This window comes from Rhinolophus ferrumequinum, chromosome 6 (genome assembly GCF_004115265.2).
Source record: "Rhinolophus ferrumequinum isolate MPI-CBG mRhiFer1 chromosome 6, mRhiFer1_v1.p, whole genome shotgun sequence".
Taxonomy (NCBI): Eukaryota; Metazoa; Chordata; class Mammalia; order Chiroptera; family Rhinolophidae; genus Rhinolophus; species Rhinolophus ferrumequinum.
This window is the reverse complement of record NC_046289.1, coordinates 86,415,121-86,435,264: the sequence shown is the minus strand read 5'-3', so window position 1 is coordinate 86,435,264 and position 20,144 is coordinate 86,415,121. Positions and strand designations below refer to the sequence as shown.

Here is a 20,144-nt window from a genome sequence, read left to right as displayed (position 1 = left end):
AATAAACATCTATTTAAGAACTGATTTTTAGATAATGGGCATTATAGGGCCACATTGGTTGGTGCTGGTACCACATTTGCTTCTGACACCTTAAATATAAGCCTTTGCTCCCCGTGGTTGGCATCACTTAGGGTACCGGCACCAACACACCGTTTGCCACCTCCATTCTGTTTCTTGTTTGGGTCACTTTTGTGTTCACCTTCATGGGTTTGCTCCTTACCTTTTTGACTCTTGACCTTTCTATTGAATGACATTCTCTTACAACTTAAGATTGATATTTGATTTTTATTTCATCTTTGACCTTTGGTTTACCCACTAACCATTAATTGTATTCTTCCTTTAGCTGTGCAGCTAGCCCAGTGGATAAACACTTCATCTGATTAGACCTGGCCCAGGAGATATCTCTTGTTTAAGATACTCAGGGCTTTCCTTGTAGTATTTACCCCAGCCAGGATTTTCTTGCTACACCAGTGGGACCAAGCCCTTTAGTTGTTCTGTTTTTACTGTTACCATTTTCTTACAGAGCTTAGACTGTGATCCTTAGGGCTCTTTCATAGGGCTGCTTTGATGCATAAATTATTACTGTGTTAAAGACAGGACTAGCCTTCTTGCAGTGTTGTCATTTACCTCAAGAAAACTGTGTTATTGTTGCTTTGTCTGCCCAATCATATTACTTCTGAAGAACTCAAACAGTGGATCTTTGGTAGATCCTTTATGCATCAGTTTTTTTTCTCATTAGTGTTTTGGCTGGGTTTTTAAATAAAGACTACTCCTCATGATAAATTAATGCTAGGGCATTTGATAAGTTTAGAAAAATTTTTAGGAAGTAGCTGAAAGATTAGAAATTTATGTTTGTGTTTATTATACAAATTTTATGTTATCTGTGGTAAAGTATAGACTATATCATTTGTTTATTATTGTTATATGTATGATAGAATGTGAAATTTTTCATGTGTAAGTTTTTACAAATCAGTAAGATTTGGGCAAAAAATGAGCAAAGGTCATGAATAAGGAATTAACAAAAGAAGGAATGCAAGTGACCAGTAAACATGAAAACATTGCCAATCTTATAATCAAAGTAGTAAAATAGAACGAGACAACAATTTTTATCTGTCAAACTGGTAAACATGACAAAAACAGGATAATGCTTAGAGTTGGTTAGTATTCAGGGAGATGGACAGCTTCATAGCTTATAGGTTGGTGTATGAATCTGTACAACCTTTGTAAACCTCTGTATAACTTTATATATAGAGGACAGTTGGTGATATATATCAGAACTTTGAAAACTACCTTTTACTCAGAAATTCTGCCTCTACGAATTTATCCTAAAGATATAATAGGACTAATGTAAATGCTAATAATGAAGGATTAGTTAAGATAGTTATGGTATATATATCAATAAGAGGAATGCTAGTCAGCCATTAAAAATGAAGTAATAGAGTATTTAATGATACGAAAAAAATTCATAATAAAAGCAAAAATTTTGGATATAAGTATCACATACATCCCACTCTGGAAATTAACCTTTTGGATATCCAAATGCGCAGTTACCCAAGCATAAAAGTCTTTTTGTTGTCATCATTAGCCATAATATCAGATTTGCCTAATTTGCAATTTAAAATGTGTGTATCTAATATAATGTGATCAATATTTCTGAGTAATGCATGACATGTCGGCTCTTTCACAAAATTTTTTCAATGTATTTGATAGTCTAGATCTTTTCAAGTATATTTGATATTCCAGATTTGTACTGTCCAGCACAGCTTTCCGCAGTGGTGCAAATATCTATAGTCTGCGTTGTCCATTATGGAACTACTACCCACAGGTGGCTGTGGAGCACCTGAAATATGGCTAACGCAACTGAGGAACTGAATTTTCCTTTAATTTTACTTTCTTTAAATTGCTACATAGCTGGTGGTTGTGATATTAGACAGTGAAGATTATTATCTTAATCTGTAAATTTTATCAGTGATGTATAATTAGGGGGCATTGAAGACTGCCAAACTCTTATTCCCATATACCAAGATCTGTGTTCTGAGGATTCATTCTACAACTGTAGCATTTCTATCTTTTGGATAACTGGTTCTGAAATGACTTTTCCTGGAAGCCAAAAATGTGATCAAATCAGTTATCCCTTTTATGTGTTCTATAAGGCATAGATACATACATAAATGATATAGTTGAACATTCCAGCAAAAGTTCGGCACTACTTCTATCAGTTTGCCCTTTGTTATTTTTTTCTTTTTAGTTTTTCCCTGGATCATGTGCAACTACTATGATAACATTGTCAGAAACTGGACCGGTTACATAAAAACTTTTCAGAGCGGAGACTTTGCTCAAGAACAGGGAGAGGAAGTTAACATTTATTGAGTGCTTAGTGTCAGTCATTGTGCTAAGCACTTTTTCATGTGGATTTTCTCAATTATTTAGATGCCTTTGGTCCCATTATCATAGAGGACTTTCTTCTCTCTTGCCAGAGTATGTGTCTTCTTTATTTCCTTCTAATTTCTGCCTTTGTGTTTCTTCTTTATTTACCAGTTTGTCGGTCTCTGATTTTGTTTCCTCAATCTGTCCTTCTTTTTGGTATTGCTTCTGGTGTGCCAAATTTCATACAGCAACTTGCTTTTATATGATATTTTGTGCCACTATGTGCCACTATGATATTTTGATAATGTATCTTCCTGTCATTGGCTGTTGTCTTTTCTTAGGCACAATATTAGGGAGCACATGTTGAGCTCTTTTGGTCATTATTTAAGAGCTATCAGAGATAGTTTTAAAAAAATCCAGACATGTAAAGATGAGTTGTTGCTGTATTGGAGCAGGGTATTACTTACTTTTGAAATTCAGATTTTCTTTGAATTTTTCTTTGAAATTCAGTATTTCTTTGGTTGTGATCAGTCTCTTGGTAAGTCTATAAGTAATCTAATTTTATCCTATATCAAGTATTTGCCTCCTACAGGGTAATAACACTTTAAAATAGAATATGTATATGCAACAGTTTTAATTCTCTGCCAGGAAGTAATAACTAACATGTATTTTATTCAGTGTCAGAAATTTGGAGAGTATCACAAAGATGATCCAAGTTCTTTCAGATTTTCAGAAACTTTCTCCCTTTATCCACAGGTGAGTAAGTAAAAGTTTTATGTTCTTTTCTTTGTGTTGACAATAGCCTTGGGTCTCATTTTTCTTGTCATTTGTCTTTTATTATTCATCTTACAGAATCTATCATATTGGGTTATTCTTTTGGTAGTTAAGTTTTGGGATAGCTCAAGAAATTAATATTGTGCTGTGAGTAGTCAGTGAAAAAAGTATATAATATTTTTATGTTAGCCTTGCAAATAGTCATTTGTTTCAGGTGAGTAGAAATTTATACTAGAACCCTACTGTGGAGTAGAATTAGGTATAGGGCAGATTAGCTTTCCATCTGATATAAGGGATCTAAGTATACTGGTACCAAAAGAACTTCATTTGAAGTAATTTTATCAGTCAACTAATCTCGCAGCATGGTATCATCACGGGAGAACAGTTTTATGGGGACATACCAGATAAATAGAAAATAAGCTAATTGGATTTATCTTCCAGAAACTTTTTTCTCTTGGGCAGTGGAATCTATCCCTCTAGCTGTTGTTTTAATAGATGTTTTTCAAAGTGTAGGTTGTTTATATAATAAGTAACAGAGGTAATTATTCAACTAAGTGCTGTGTGCACGGAACTGGGGGAGAATAAAGATGACAGACATGAATCCTATTTTCAAGGAGCTTTCAGTTTGAAGGGTGAAATCTGAAATATACATAAACAACACATAACAGAAAGTGAGGAATGCTGTGACAGATACACAGAATTTAAAGTAAACTTAAAAGGATCCTTCCAAACGGATAGTTGGATACATATTTATAGAAAAGGTGGTATTTTAACTTAGCCTGGGAGGATGATTAATATTGAGATGTGGAAATTCTGATTTTTGACCATGAAAACTTTGTTTAAAGCTTCGACTTTCTTTTTAGAGTTCCTCTTACATTTTTTGGATAATCTTTCATTGATATGTGACCTAGAAACTCCTTGTTTATGGAGGGAGACTTTCCTAAACTTCTGTTGAGGTTTTGGAGAACTAGAAAAAGGCAGAGTCCACTTATCTTAAGGCAGGCAAAAACCCTTTCTGTTTTGGGAATTTTCAGGCCGCCTCTGCATAGCAGAAACTAATAGGAAATGGAGTGAGGGCATTAGTCCAAGTATTTAATTAAGTGCTCTTTAGGCTTTTAGATTCTGAGAAATATGGGTATCCCATCTTTTCCCCTCTACTGGAAATGGAGAACAGAGAACCCGGAAATACTTCTGTCTTTGGATTTTCAAAGCCTGATGATGTTCTAAAAAGTGGCATAGACTAAATTCAAGGGAGATCTTCATCTCACATATTTAACCCCAAATTTACCAATTACACATTCCTGTGAATAAACAGGAATGGCTTGAAGTGGTAAAGGGATGAGAGAGGCTGTCAGTGCACTGTGGATCATTACCAAAAGAAAAGGAATGAGAATTTCATGTTTTCGGAGAGATCTGTGGAGCGAGTCCCAGGCCAGGGAGCAACATGTAGGTACTTGAGACCTGCGGACTGAGGGAGGTGAGAGAAATAACGGAAAAGACAAATGGCACAAATGGGAGTACTTCGGAGCTGATCCTGTTGATTGTATCAGGGTCTTAGTGTTGTGTCAGGACAGTGTAGCTCTCCTTCATTCGGCCTGACTCTCCCCCTTTCTGATCTCTTTCATATGAGGAGTGCTGGAAGAGGCGAAAGTGAAAGGAGAAAGAATAAATGAAACAAAGTGTAGAGAATGCGACCATGTTTCCCGGAAAATAAGACCTAGCCGGACAATCAGCTCCAATGTGTCTTGGAGTAAAAATTAATACAAGAACCCAATCTTATTTTACTATAATATAAGACTGGCTATAATACAATATATGATATGATGTGATGTGATATGATATAATATAATATATAATATAATAAATACCGGATCTTACATTAATTTTTGCTCCAAAGGACGCATTAGAGCTGATTGTCCAGCTAGGTCTTATTTTCGGGGAAGCAGGATACTTAGAGGTAACAAATTGAGTGTATGTGAGTCCTTTTAAAATAAACCAATGCAGGCCCTTTCCAGTGCAATTTTTGGGAGCTATACAAAAAGTAGAAAATCTGCTAATCTATTTTTATGTTCTCTTAGTTTTTTGGTGGTGGTAATGAGTAGTAATAAAAAAGCCTGGAGACGTGGCCAGAGAGATGAGGAACAAAAAGAATGCTGATGATGTACCAACTGGCGTCAGCCTCTGAATAACTTAGAACTCAGCTAGAGGTTTTTGTCTGTTCTTGTTTTTCTTTTGAGTCACCTCTTTTGCTTTACTTTTTTTATTGTTGAATTATATTTTCAAGTAACTGAAATATCACGAGTAAGATTCTGAGGAATACAATTGAGAATGTTATTATAACTGGTTACACTGTGGGTTTAGTAGTTGTAATCAAATGCTGTTTATAATAGTAAACTCCTATTGTAATACGAAAATCAGTAAAAGCTATCTCACGTTTTATCTTGCAGTTTATGTTTCATTTAAGAAGGTCTCCTTTCTTGCAAATTTTTAACAATAGTCCTGATGAGAGTTCATATTATCGTCACCATTTTATGCGTCAAGATCTGACCCAGTCTCTAATCATGATTCAGCCTATTCTGTACGCGTATTCTTTTAGTGGACCACCAGAGGTAAGAGGGGCTTTAAAAAAAAATTGGCTTTTTACTGTGATTTATGCCATTAAAAAGTGGAAACAACTTTTTCTTCAAGTAGAGGTACTAAATATAAGAATTTAATTCAATTATAATTATCTTAAGTTGCTCACATATTCACTTAAAAATACATAGGAGTGCTTATTGTGTGCTAGACATTATGCTAGGCCATATTAGGAAATCATTAACAAAATAATGAGATAATAAAGTGGAAGAGACTTTTAAGATCAGTTTTTCCAATCGTTTGGTTGTTCAATTCCTGTAGGGCTTAGGATTCTTATGTCTTTAACAGTGTCTGGGGGTGATGATAATTCTAGAATTTGTAGCTTCTTCCAGAGTTTAGTGTCCGAATAAAGTCTCTTGCTTTAATATAATCTCATTTTCCTCAAATCTTTTTTGAATATAAGATACAGTTGATCATAAAGATGTATACTTAGAAAAAGGATAAAGTATTCATTTAGCCTCCTTACCAAACTGTCCCACTTATTTTTTAACCTATTATCAAATAAACTGCTGTTTTATTTTCATTCTGTAGTCAAAATTATCTGTTTTACCACTTAAAAGTAAGTTTAAAAAACAGTGTATTTGAAATTAATACTGTTGGAAAAGTCAGTATAAAGAGAATATTTATAATATCTTAATTAATGATCCCTCATGAGGCCTTTATTTACTATTTTGTAAAAAATTGAAGGTAAAATGTTTTATTTTGTTACTATAATTGTTTTAGTAACTTACTTGATGGTTTCTACTTTTCTAGGAAAAAATGTATTTTTAACATGTTGATCTAGCTGTCTCTTAATTATTTGAATCAGGAAAGAAAGTTTAAGAAATAACTTTAAAAAAATCTCGGAGTAAAATATGTAAATTGTAGACATTTGGAAAATGTAGAATGGTGTTTAGAAGAAAATTGGAATCCCACCATCCCTAGTGCCTCTCCTGTCAAAATCCAACCTTTCCATTTATTCCATGAATCCCATTAGCTTCATTTTCTTAAGGCTTTGCTTTTGGAGTTACCTTCTTTGTTTCTTGCATTATAATTTTTCTCTCTGTCTGGATCATTCTTATTAACATAGAAGCGTTAACAGCACCATGTTAAAATAAACAAAAAGAAACCCTCAACCTCACATTTTTTCTAATTGCCACCCCATTTCTCTGGTCCTGCTCCCAGCTAAACTCAGAATTTAAGTTACTTGTTGTTTGCACTTTCTCACCTCATATTTTCTTAGCCTGTACAAGTCAGACTCTTGCCCCTATCATCATACTGAAACAGCTCTTATCAAGGCTCCTAGTGTTGTACGTCTTGCCAGAACTCTCAGTGGTATTTTCCTAGGGAGGACTCGCCTTGAGAAACTTTTGCTCCAGACTTCGCTGACACCTACAGTTCTGCTGGTTTTCCTCCTAGTCACTACCTCGTTCTTCTCAGTCTCCTTTTGCTGGCTTCTCCCTTTCAGACCTCTAAGTGTTGTCACGCTCCAGGGCTCTATCTATGGCCTTTTCTCTGTCTTCCCTCTCTCTGAGTGATATGGTCTAATCCCCTAGCTTTGACTACCATTTTCATGCACGTGATACTCAAATTGACGTCATTAGATCAGGCCACTCCCTTTCATTTCATAGTCCCAATTTTTCCGTCTGCTCCACATTTGCTGTACCCCACCTTTCCTCTCTCAGTACACACTGTAAGCCTCGATTTTCTCATGACTCTGTTTTTCAATTGTTACCTCAGTTTAGAGACTTCTTAGAAAATTAACTTAGAATATGCCATGGGAATTCCTATTAGCAAGAGGTTTTAAGTAATATGTTATAAATTTAAAACTTAAAAAATTTAAATGAATAGATCCTGGAATGATCTTTTGTGTCTTTGAGTAATTTATTTTTTCTTCTTCCTCCTTTCTCATTTTCTCCTTCACGTTAGCCGGTTCTCCTTGATAGCAGCAGCATTCTTGCAGATCGTATTCTTCTCATGGACACATTCTTCCAGATTTTGATTTATCATGGTGAGGTAAGATGGCCTAGCATTTAAAGCATTTAAAGCTGTGCACGGAGGTGCAGTCAAATGTTTTCCCTTCACTCTGTGGCTGGTGTTTTATTTACCACTAGGTTTTTTGCTTCTTTTTGGTTTTTTGCTTCTTTCTTTTGTTTTTTGATAATGTTTGTGTCTTCAAATAGCTTGTTAATGTGCTTAAAGGAGAAATCAGAAATGCAGACGCCTGTTCTCTATTAAATACAGAGTTATAAAACGGTATAGAGTATATGTTGACTGATTCAGTTAACTTAAAACTAAGCCATGCTTAAATTTTTGGGTGATTTAATTAAATGGTTTTTGGAGCCATTTACCTTAATAAAAGAATTGATTCAGATGCTCTTCTAAAAGTATATTATCTGTATAATATTATTGCTATTATTATTAAAGTTTTTGTGTTGATATATCTTGCCAGAATGTGACTTCATTGGTAAATGTTTCATAATAGTAGGTCATTAATTTAGAAGTCTCTGGGAGATCGTCTGTAACAAAAATTCCCCTCATTTATCATAAGCTTAGGTAAATAGCTTTTAGCCAACATTAATTTGATAAGCATAGGATTTTTAAGTTTTCTGGTGTAATTATTATTTTTTATTTTTAAAGGAGAAGAAATATACTAATTTTGCATTTATTTACTCAAGAATACAGAAATTAGTATTCTTAACTTTAAAAATTGAGATAAATGGAATAATATTCTATAATTTTCTTATTTTTCCGAAAATTTCTTCCTTTGAAAAATACCTTCTTTTAAAATCTTCAGATGGGTAACAAATTAAAAATAATAGTTCCTTTAATTGTTTTAAAATTAGACCATAGCCCAGTGGCGCAAGTCAGGATACCAGGACATGCCAGAATATGAAAACTTCCGCCACCTTCTGCAAGCCCCCGTGGATGATGCCCAGGAGATTCTTCACTCCCGGTTTCCAATGCCAAGATACATCGACACCGAACACGGGGGTAGCCAGGTAGGTACTGTTAGTTGTGTGTATTTCTTCCTACTTTTGCAGTGAGGTGTTCCTACCTGCTTTCTGACTTTAATTTGAATAGACAGCTTCACCAGGCAAACGAAAGAGGAAGGGGATAGGCAGGAGATGATGGATCCAGCAGAAGGTATGCTTGCTTTCTGCCTTAGCTTTGAGAGTGGAGCAATGAGATTATTGACTAGTTGCCTGAAGCTGGCAGTTTCTCCCGTTTTCTGCCTCCAGCCCAGCTCTCATAACCAGGAGAGTATCATCATGGAATGCTAACTTCAGCTGAGCAAGGAGACATGGACAGCTCGGGAAATAACGTAGTGTACTTTTCTTAAAGCCATTATTTCCTGATTAAGTCTATGCATATGAAGTTTGTGGTCATGTAATTTTTCCTGTTTTCCTCATTCTGTCATTCCAGTTTTGTAGAAAATGTCATGTAAGAGGAAAGCACTGTCATTATAAAAGGCTTTGTGGTTTGTAGAATTATGAGGATTAAATAAGATGCATACACATGTACACACGGCCCTTTTGGGCCTTTCCGAAGTCTAGGTTGGACCCCTTAACACACATTCTTAAAACTCTTTTTAGTTCTCCCTTGTAATTCTTCTTTGAGTTGTATTAAATTGATTATAAGTTGTTAGAAGTTTATTTGACTTCTCCTTTAAGGTGGGTCATGCTTTGTTTTTTGCTGTGTTCCTTGTGCCTAGCACAATTTTACAAAGTAGGTAGTAAATATCAGTAACTGTTCTTCAGAAATGATAGCAATTATTATTAGGGTTTTATTATATTTATAATAGCTACCATGTATTGAGAATTTGCCAAGCTGATAGCACTTTACGTACCTTATCTCACTGTATCGTCACAATAGTCCTATTATCTCCATTATACAGATAATAAAACTGAGACTTAGGTTACTTGTGGCCCAAGAAACACAGTAAATGGAGGAAGTGGGATTTGAATCCACATGTTCTGACTCTAGAGCCAGTTATCTTGTGTTAAACTGTGTACTTATATAGAGTAGAAAAAGATTTTGTATGGTACTAAATTTCAGACGGTAAGAGTGCCTGTGTTCTTCCAATATGAAATAATAATTTATGACTGTTTCTCTCATTGATGTCTCACCATGTGCAGTGCTATTTTCCTCTTTTATTCTGTTTTTTTTTTTTTTTTTAAATTCTGATAAGGCATAGTGGACAGACGGGTAAAATGTTGCGTAGGTTGTCTCATAGTATATAGCCTATAGTTTAAAAAAGTTCGAGAGTCATTGTTTGAAGAAACGGAATATATAGATTTTCATGGTTTTTATTTTTATCATTTTTTGGACCTTCAAACCTCTGATGATTTTTCAGACCAAATGTTTAGTAAATTTCACACTAGCTTTGTCATAATTGTGGCACACATAATTTTTATATACTTAGTTTTAGATTCAACAATTTATTATTTGTTATTAATATAAATGTATGATTTGGAGAGAAGAGGGTGCATTTATTATTTATTTGTAACATATAGTGGCCTACATATTTAAAAATTTAGTTCATTTTTTAAAAAGTTACATTTCAATGAGATTAATTTTAACCACAACATATTAAATAAAATTGATTTTAGATGGCATAATGTATTTGTTTAACTTATATCGACTAAGTCTATTTTTGATGGATAATGTTATTTCTTTGCTTTTAAGGCCCGTTTTCTGCTTTCAAAAGTCAACCCTTCACAGACTCATAATAACATGTATGCCTGGGGACAGGTAAGTGTAAATAGCAGATCTTGGAAGTTATTTCTTTGTGTATTTATAGTTTATTATTTCACTGAGAGCTACATTTTTTCCTATGTATTTGGTAACACTTTCTACTGGAAAAGTAATGAAAAAGTAGGAGTAGAAAATAGAATTAGTATTTGGTGGCAGCGTAGGAAAAAAAGTGATCATATGAAATAGGTAGAACTCTTTTATATTTCAAATTTAGCACCACACCCTTGAGAAAAAAGCAATAAAATGTATAATATAAGATAGAAGTGATGATTTAAACTTGATGCTAGGCCATGAACCTCAAAAGGCCATAGTCAGCCAGGAGAGGTAGGGACTGGAGTTGAGTAGGAGAGGCTGGAGGCCTGGACAATCATTATTAATATATTTTAATTGGGTAGATGTTTTACCCTTGGTACAATATATCAACATTTATCGATATTGGTACTTTAGTGTACACAGCAATCATTGCTGCCTTTGAAGAGCTTGTAGTCTATTATTAAAGATAAACATACATACCTAAGGAATTAAAATACAAGGCAGAATGGGATATGTGCTTTTAGAGAGATGTAAAGTATTACAGAGGTTAGAAGAGGAAGAGAGGAGGAGGTCACATGGTGGCAGCAGGAGAGGGTGTGTGATCAGAAAAGAGCTCAGAAAAAGGGACATTTCCTTTTAGAATGATTATTATTTGTAGCCAATAGTTGGAAATTACATGAGGAAGGGAATTCTAGGTAGAGCGTGGAATGGCTGAAGTAGAGTACATGTAGGGACGAACAGTAGAAGACAAGCTGGAAATGTGTCATCTGACCAGGTGGTGGAGCATTTTGAATGCCTGGTTGAGGACTGAGGAGTCTTTATTGGTTAAATGATGGGACGTTATTGGATGTTTTTGGACAGAAGAGTGAATTTGAGTCTTTGATAATATAGTTGAGTGATAAGATTAATCGGGAGCAGTCTGTAGATTAAAGCTATCATCTATTGAAGTAATCCAAGTTAGAAGAAATGAATGCAAGGTAGTGAAAAGGAATCGATTTGGGAGGTGTTTCCATAGTAGACAGCAATGGAACTTGATTAGAAGTTCCAGGAAAATAAAAGTTACTCCAGGGCAAGACAGTTCTGATTGGACCTTTGGACCCTGGATTTGAGGGGGAGAGAACTATAATTGGGATGATTTGTGAAATTCGAGTGGAGTATATGTCAGATCCTAGTACAGTATTATCACATTTCTTGAGTGTGATAATGGCGTTGTGGTTATGTAGGAGATTGTCCTTGATCTTAGGAGATATATCCTAAAGTGTATGAGGGTAAAATGTCATGATGTCTTCAACTTACAGAAATGATTCAAGAAGAAGAAAAAGAAAAGGAAAACATACAAAAACATAAAGCAAATGTGGCAAAATGTTAATCAGTGAATTTAGGTATAGAGTATGTGCTATTTATTGTACTTCTGTCTGTAGGTTTGAATTTTTTTAAAAAGAAATAGTTTAGGGAGAACAAAGTAATTTGGGGTTGTGATACTTTTGAAAACTTGTTTCTTAATTTCAGTTAGAAAGTAAACAAAATCATCAACAGTAATGATAACTAGGTAACAAGGAGAACAGGTGCCAGAAGTGGGAGAATGGAGAGGAAATGTTTGACTTGAGACACACTGAGTTTGAGATACCATGTAGATGTCCATATTGAGCCAGCTATTGGAAATTTGTGTTTGGTGATCAGGGAAAGGAGGGAAAAGTTGACTGTAGAAAGGTGATACTTAAAGTCATCACAGTGGATGTTTGTTCAAGGAGAGAGTAGAGAGGCAAAAGAGGCGTGAGATAAAACCTTGAAGTATGAGTGGTAGGAATATTTTATAAATAATCAGAGGTGGAGGGAAAACGAAAAGAATACCATGTTATAACAGGTGAGGGAGGACTTTGTAGAAGGAAGAAGATGGGGGTAACAAACACCAAGCTGCTACAGATACTTGAATGGTTACTATTTCAATAAGTAGAATTATTTCAATAGGAGGGTGAAGACTGAAAAAAGGTAGATGGATTTGATGACTAGGGGGTCCTTTGTGGCCGGTGTGGTAAGTGGTTTTAACATGGTAGTTGAGTAGAAAATTGATTGTGAGGGATTAGTGGGTGGTGAAGAAATGGAAGTTGTAAGTATAAATGATTCTTTTGCAGAAATATTCTGAGTTTGAATAGTAGGATAGAAGGATGACTATTACTAGGGTTAGGGTACAGAACTTGTGGACTAAATGTGAGGAGCTAATGGAGGCACACAAAAGAACGGCTTGGAGATGTTCAAGGTCCTCAGAAGGAGACAGTGTGATCACCAGCACTACGTATCGGGAGTAAAGTATGGGGAAGGAGGCAGGACATTTATTTCTGCACAAGCAATGGATGAGAAGAAGGCTGAAAACAGATTTTGAGGTGGAGAGAAAGCTCACATTGGGTAGTTGTCTGTTTCTTTTTACTCATCGAAGATTACTTGCTAAAAGTGAGAATTGCTGGGGTTAAAGATAGAAAATAGAAAAGATTAAAAACAGCTATACGAAATGTAAGAAATTAACAGGATGAATAAAAGGCTTTTACAGCAGAGGTGAGGGCCCTTTTTATTTACTGACAGTTTCTAGAGCGTGCTTCCGTAATGTTCTTTAACCATGCTTTGTAATTCAGGCATTGCATCAACGAAAGACTCGGGGGCTAATTTAGAACTGGACCTAAGGAAGATGGACACTAAAGGGAGTAGAATAATTTAGAGCAGAGTGAAACAGTAGACTGAGGTCCTGGCTGGGTAGGAGATAAATGAAGCAGTAATTGGGATTTAGGCCCCTTCCATTTAAATATAGAGGCACCTGAAAATGTGGCTTTGATGTCTCTACCTTCACTGTTTCTCTGGCTGATTGTATCCACTCCTCTGGCTTCAGCTTTCTTGTGGATCTCCACCTTTGGTTTGGCCTCACACTGAGCTGTCAACTTGAATTTCTGCTATAACTGTGTGCTGCACAGCACTTGAGTTTCCTGTAGACTTTTCATAAGCAGCATGCCCCAACTTAAACGTGTGTCTTTCACACTATCTTGTTCTTCCTGACTTTCCTAGTTTTGCAGAGGCCCCCACCATTTTCTCAATTCCCAAGTCATTTGGGAACCTTAGTCATTTATATTACATCCCTTCTGCCCCTAATTATTCACAGACGGTTTGATCTATTGCCCCTGTCCGTTCCTTCCTTTCCCTGTCACTAACCCACGTCGAGCCCTTGTTACTGTCCACATAGCTGGTTAGAATTTCCTGCTAACTGGTGTCAGTGCTTCTGCCTTTTCCTCCATTTTGGCTCTGGCCAGAGTGGTTTCCCAGAAGCAGTTTCAAGTCAGCACTGTTTAGAAATCTTCAATAAGCCCCTATTATATCACATGTTTACTTGTTATATTGCTACTGAGGGTCCCTTATGGTATGATCCAAATAACTTTTTCTACTTTTAGCTCCTATTTAGTCATTTTAGCCAAACTGGACTTGCCATTCCACTTTGAATAAATTGAACATGTTCCCACCTCAGTTCCTTTGTCCCTGTCAGCACTTAGGCACATCATAGCCATCCCTCAAGGCTCAATTCAGAACTCACTGATTCCATGAAACCTTTTCTGATTGCGTGACTGGATTTGTATAATATTCCTGCTTCTTCATCCCTTTTGTTCCCACCCATTTCTAATGGTACTTAATTTCTCCTGTTAGATTATAAATTACTCGAGGACAATAACTGTATCATTTCCATTTTGGACTTTCCACAGTACCTTAAAATAGCATATATTGAATATAGTGGATGTGGACGAGAACAGAGATTAAAGTACGGGAGGTTTATGGAGGTGATTAGGAGTTAAGGAAGTTTTCTGATATAGATAAATAAATTGATCCAAGGTCTAAAAGTCCTGAAAAGGAAGGAGATTTTTTATAGCAAGGAAAGAAGCTTAATCTTGGAAGATTTGGAAAAGGAATGTAGCACCTGTGAGAGAAAAAATGTATGCCCATATAACGCACATTGTTTACAATCTGTCACCCCCACCCTGTTCTCCTTCTTGTGGGATCAAAAAGCCAAGTATAATACTATGATGTGGAAGTTTGGAGTACAGAATGTACTACAAACCAGCCTTTCCATTAAACTTAAACGTAGTCATCTGAGTATGGGTTTCAGTCCTGGATCCCACAATTTCAAAGAAACTTAGACTTAGCTAAGAAGATTGAAAGAAAATAGAAACAGCACTAATAAATAAAGTTCACGGAAATGGCTGTTAATCACTATGGAAAAGTGGAAGTTAAAGGATACTTTAAATAGTATTTGTCAGGGGTCACATATCAATACCTTTAGGGGCCATTTTGGTAACACCTGAGTGAAGCTGGCTGAGTATAATTCCTGACATTCTCAGTATCAGGAAGCAGTACCTGGGGGTACAGGGTTGTGGTGGTGTAGGGTTCGTGGGGAGGATCTTTAGAATCTTCTAAAGGGATTAGCTGTTCCTCCCCTCCAGCTGACTTTTGCCCTTTGCGTAATTCAGTGAACAAAATTTTGTGAGCCCACATTATGCAGACCAAATACAATATGTCTCTGTGGCTGAATTTCTGCATTAAAAACCTGTGGTTTAGCTGGTGGAAATACTGACTTGTCCCTCGTTTTTTTTCTCAGTTGAAATTACAACACGGAGAAGTAGTTGGGAGACAGGTAAAGAACTTGTTGAGGTGGAGAGACGTCCTTCTGGGCTGGTAGTTGCAAAGGCAGACTTTGCAAGTCACGTAACTTGTCTTCGAGTTCACTTCCTTGTCTGCTGCCGAGTTTAATAATACGTGCTTGATAACGCACAGTGATAGTCGGTAAAGGTCAGCTGTTAGTGTTCCTCGTCAATGGAAAAAACAAGTCTCTCCTTGAAGGTATTTCAGAAGGCGGAAAAAGCTATTTTAAACTTTGAAGTTTAGTTTTTGCTTCCTGGAAGTAGGGGTATTAGAGGCATGGACAAGAGCCCTGAGGTTTTTCTTGAACTATGATTTTTGTAACAGAAATTATGTTAATATTTTCATAGATAATCATAACTAATCAGCTGAATTGGTATTATGTTTTGGTCACTATGCTAAACTTTTTATGCACTCCTATTTAATTATTAAAACACTCCTATGAGGTAGGTACTATTAACCCGACTTTTCAGAAAAAGAAATTGAGGCTTGTATAGATTAATTAACTTACCCAAGATCACGTAGCCCAACTGTGGCAGGGTCCAGATTTGAACCAAGGCCTGTCTGACTCCAGAATCTGAATCTTAAATCATTGAGCTAAATTGATGATTGCAATGTAGGGAATTAACTTGATAGCCAAGCATTTCACTAACTTTTATGGAATCTAATAACCTTAGTTTTCTTTTTGTCAAAAATCGAGTAGCCAGGGGTAAGTTTTGTCCATGGATGGCCTGAAGAGGGCAGCACTGCAACACTGCTTGTGATGTGCTGGAGGCCTCTGTTGCGGTGGTGCCTCCTGTACTAGATCACATACAGCTTGGACCTATCTGCTTAACCTTAGATAGACCGTGTTTCCCCAAAAATAAGCCCCGGTTACGATCTCAGCCAGACGGACGCATTTAGTACGTTATGACGATGTTCCAGGAGAAGATGACATGACTGTATTTGAATAAATGTAGATTGTTGTACGTGAAAAAAATAAGACATCCCCTGAAAATAAGCCCTAATGGAGTAAAAATTAATATAAGATCCAGTCTTATTTTCGGGGAAACACGGCATTTCAAAGAGAAAAAGAGTGCATTTGAAAGATTGGGGAAAAAAAAAAAGATTGAGATCAACTCAATGCAAATTTTTGATAAGCTTGAATTGAGCATTAGTACTTATAATTTCAAATAAGATCTTCTACTTACATAAATTAGAAGATCCATATGTGAATTTTTTGGCTTGACTAGAAAAGTAGATCTGGGGTTGAGTGAATTGAGGTGGAAAATCAGTACAAATGAAAAATATCAGGTATAATTATAGGAAGAAAAAAGTAAGAGCTACCAGGTTATTGTTAGGATGTCACATTCTTGAGAACTTTGCTTCTCTGTGTTAACTATAAATGTAGACTAAGGAAATGTATTTCAGTGTTATAAAATAATAGAGTTTTCAAAAGAGGTAATAGTAACAGCTAAAACATGTTGTATGGCTACTCTGTGTGCCAGGTGTTGTTCTATTTGCTTTACACAATTTAACTCACTTAATCATTCCAACCACCATGTGAAATAGGTCCTGTTATTGTCTTTATTTTACAGATGAGGAAGCTGACAGAGAGGTTAAGTAGCTTCCTCAAAGTCACACAGGCAGTGAGTGGCAGAGCCAGGATTTGAGCCCAGGCAGACTGGCTCCAAACTCAAAGAAGCTCTCTATCCTAGTGCTGTTTCCTCCCTTCATTAGTAAGGTTTACAAGGTCTTATGAATTAACATATAAAAACACACAATAAAACTGAATTTCCTTTTTTCAGGAGCGGTATGGCATGTCTGGCTATGCCATTCTAGAACCACAGGAGCTAATAAATTCTCATCTCACATTTGCCACTAACTTGCTGATCTCCTCTGAAAATTACTTAATTTCTGTTTTAGACTTTACATACTTGTCAATTAATAATAAATAACTTGAATATCAGGTGAACAATCTAAAAATCCTGATATAAAATATTTTTCTTGCTATAATAAAATTTCATTATTAATGGGTTGGATTACCAGGGTCCTTCTATCAACACTGTTTTCATTAAAATAGAAGTTAGGAGTTTTCTGTAACTCTTGTTAATTCTATAGAACCTGCAGAGATAAATTAAAATGGCTCAATAACTTACAAGCATAGTTTATTTAAAAAATGATGTGTTTGCTTCCTTCCTGCTGGCATTTCTGTTAAAAATGTACAGTTGGAGTTTTAGTAAACAGGGTGCAAGAAGGAGACTTACTCCTTAGTACTGATGAAAGCACCAATACATTCAAGAAAATTAACGCTACTTTAAAGAGTAGGTTGAGTATGGACCTACTCTAACACCAGTAGGTAAATTGCAATACAGATATGGTACTGACCACTTGGAGTTAGTTCAGACCTCACAAGTTAAAGGACACGGTCCACAACAAGAGGGCCTGCACTTTAGATGTCCACACTTCAGCCAACTGGCTACAAATCCATGTGTGTGTAGGAGGTTCACATGTCCTTCTGAAGTTCAGTAATTCACTAGAACAACTCATAGAACCTAGGAAACACCTTATTTATGATCACAGTTTTATTATAAAGGTTACAAATTAGGACCAGCTAAATGAAGAGACAGAGTGAGGTCTGAGAGGGTCCGAGGTACACAGCTTCTGTGCCCTTTCCCCATGGAATCAGGGTGTGTCACCTTCTCAGCACGTTGATGTACCGGGGGTGCCAAACAAATATATACACATGACTTGTATTCATCTTTTGTTATCAGTATATAGTGAGTATTACGATTTTGGCACCTTCTGTATTTGTCAACTGGGAAACTCCACTGAACTTTGGTATCCAGAGTTTTTTTGGGTGGTGCCTTTCTGTAGGCATGATTGATTGAATCCTTTGTGCCTGTTTGAACTCTATCTCCAGCTCCTCTGTTCCCATCCCTGCACGTTAGACTGTCTTAAAGCACCAAACTTCATCACATGTTTGATGTTTCTGGTGACTGGCCTCTGTCCATCCTGAGTCATCTCATCTCATAGCATAAACTTTCCTTGGTTGTTAAACATTTGCTTATACATTGCTGATAGATTTGAAGGTATCACACTATGTTTTAGTCATAGCAAATATCTTTGTTTTTCTAGGAGTCTGGAGCACCTATTCTCACTGATGATGTTAGTTTACAAGTGTTTATGGATCATTTGAAGAAACTTGCTGTGTCCAGTGCAGCTTGAAGTGCTAAACATGTTAAGGGCGTTGAAGAAGATGAAATAGTATTTCAGTTTCCATTTTTTCCCTTTTTCAGTTCATCTGTGGAAACCAACAGAGATATCTCTCTAGACTCTCTTTGTACTAGTGTGGTTTGAAACAACATATGGAAAAATGTTCACATTTGTAGATTAAGCTGCGATGTAAGAGCATTAAGAACAAAATTGTTTTGCTAGCCACAGTATTTATTATAACTGGTTTTGGAAATTTGAGGTCTTTATAACTTAATTATGTTAAAAGAGTAAAAATAGAGTACCATATACTACAGGGACATAACCATTTGTATATTTGCAGACAAATCCAAGTGGCACTGAATGTCCATGCTGACTTTCGAAAACTTTTCTTAATTTCAGTTAGAAAGTAAACAAAATCATCAATAGTAATGATAACTGTGAACATTTTGCCTGTTCATTGAATATTTTTCTGTGATTTTCAGCACTTATATTTACACTTTTTCTGTACTGTTAAGGCAGATTTATTTTTATGATTATTTGTTTAGGAATTATTTGACTTTATATACGGTAATTTTCATGAGGTAATTTAATGTTTTTGGTCACTTGGAAAAACAGCTTAGATATAAGTTTTTTTTGTGACAATCCCACAACTGACAATAAATGTGAAATTCCCAAAAGTACCCAACTTATGTGATTAAGCGTGATAATTTTTAAAAAAGGCAGATAGAAAACAAACCATTTTGTGAGAATGCATTTTAAAAAGCCTTGGATAGTAAAAAATGACTATTGTAACTAGTAAACCAAATTTGGTTTTCACAGCATGGTTTTGTTATTCCCCTTGTTTTTCCGAGATATATTTTACACTATATACTTCAGTATTTTAACACTATTTTGGGAGTTTACACATTACTTTTTGTTTCTGCTTCCATTTTGTGAAATTTATTAAGTTGTGGTTCTTATTGAAACAGTATTATATAATGTGTTGTTGAATTATATCATGTGGTGATGCTGAATTCTGTTTTGATTTATTCATTAATATCATTCACTTTCACCTTTTAAAGTTTACTTGTAGCAAATGTTTACATTGCTAAAGCCAGATATATTTAACAATAAAATTTACATCAAATAAAAGGTGGTGCTATGATGTAAGCTTAGGACAGTTTTGATGATTGTACTTGCATGAACACAATCATATGATGGTAAAACAGACAGAAACTTAAAAAATTGTTTATATGTTATACTCAATTAGATTAAATAAATTGCTCTGTTCCATTTTATTTGAATTGAATTGTGCTAGGCATAAGTACCAATAAACTATCCTTTTTCTCTGTTTTCTCCTTGTTTTGATATCTAGCAAAGTCTGAGAAGTCTAATGTAAAATTAAAGCATGTAAATCTGCTGTTAGTGGATTAAAAAGTCATTCATTTGTTAAAATAACAGCTTTATTGAGATATAATTCATGTACTATACTACTATACTACTTACCCATTTAAAGTATGCAGTTCATTGGGTTTTAGAATATTCACCACAATTTTAGAACATTTTTTATCACCCACCCCTTCGCCCCCAAAATAGTTACTAATTTTTGTCATAAGGAATTGTGTTTTGTAGTTACCATGTTTTGATGATGTTACATGTTTACTTTGCCTGGCCCCTTATGTCCTTTAAGAATGCATTATTTCTTATCTTGAGTGAACTTGGTACTTACCCCTAAACTGTTCTCTACTTCTAATTAA

The 20,144-nt window shown here is 35.5% G+C and overlaps 1 protein-coding gene across 2 annotated transcripts in view; it reads left to right on the top strand.

The window, feature by feature from the left end:
- The window catches only part of SEC23A (SEC23 homolog A, COPII coat complex component), a 55,641-nt gene extending 35,900 nt beyond the window's left edge, over positions 1–19,741 (top strand). For both annotated transcript variants that reach the window (XM_033108599.1, XM_033108598.1), the window contains exons 15-20: positions 3,046–3,123; positions 5,589–5,750; positions 7,684–7,770; positions 8,601–8,756; positions 10,444–10,509; positions 18,331–19,741. In XM_033108599.1, coding sequence (XP_032964490.1) covers positions 3,046–3,123; positions 5,589–5,750; positions 7,684–7,770; positions 8,601–8,756; positions 10,444–10,509; positions 18,331–18,420 — 639 coding nt within the window. In that variant the 3' untranslated portion in view covers positions 18,421–19,741. The remainder of the gene's footprint in view (positions 1–3,045; positions 3,124–5,588; positions 5,751–7,683; positions 7,771–8,600; positions 8,757–10,443; positions 10,510–18,330) is intronic.
- The last annotated feature ends 403 nt before the right edge of the window (positions 19,742–20,144 follow it).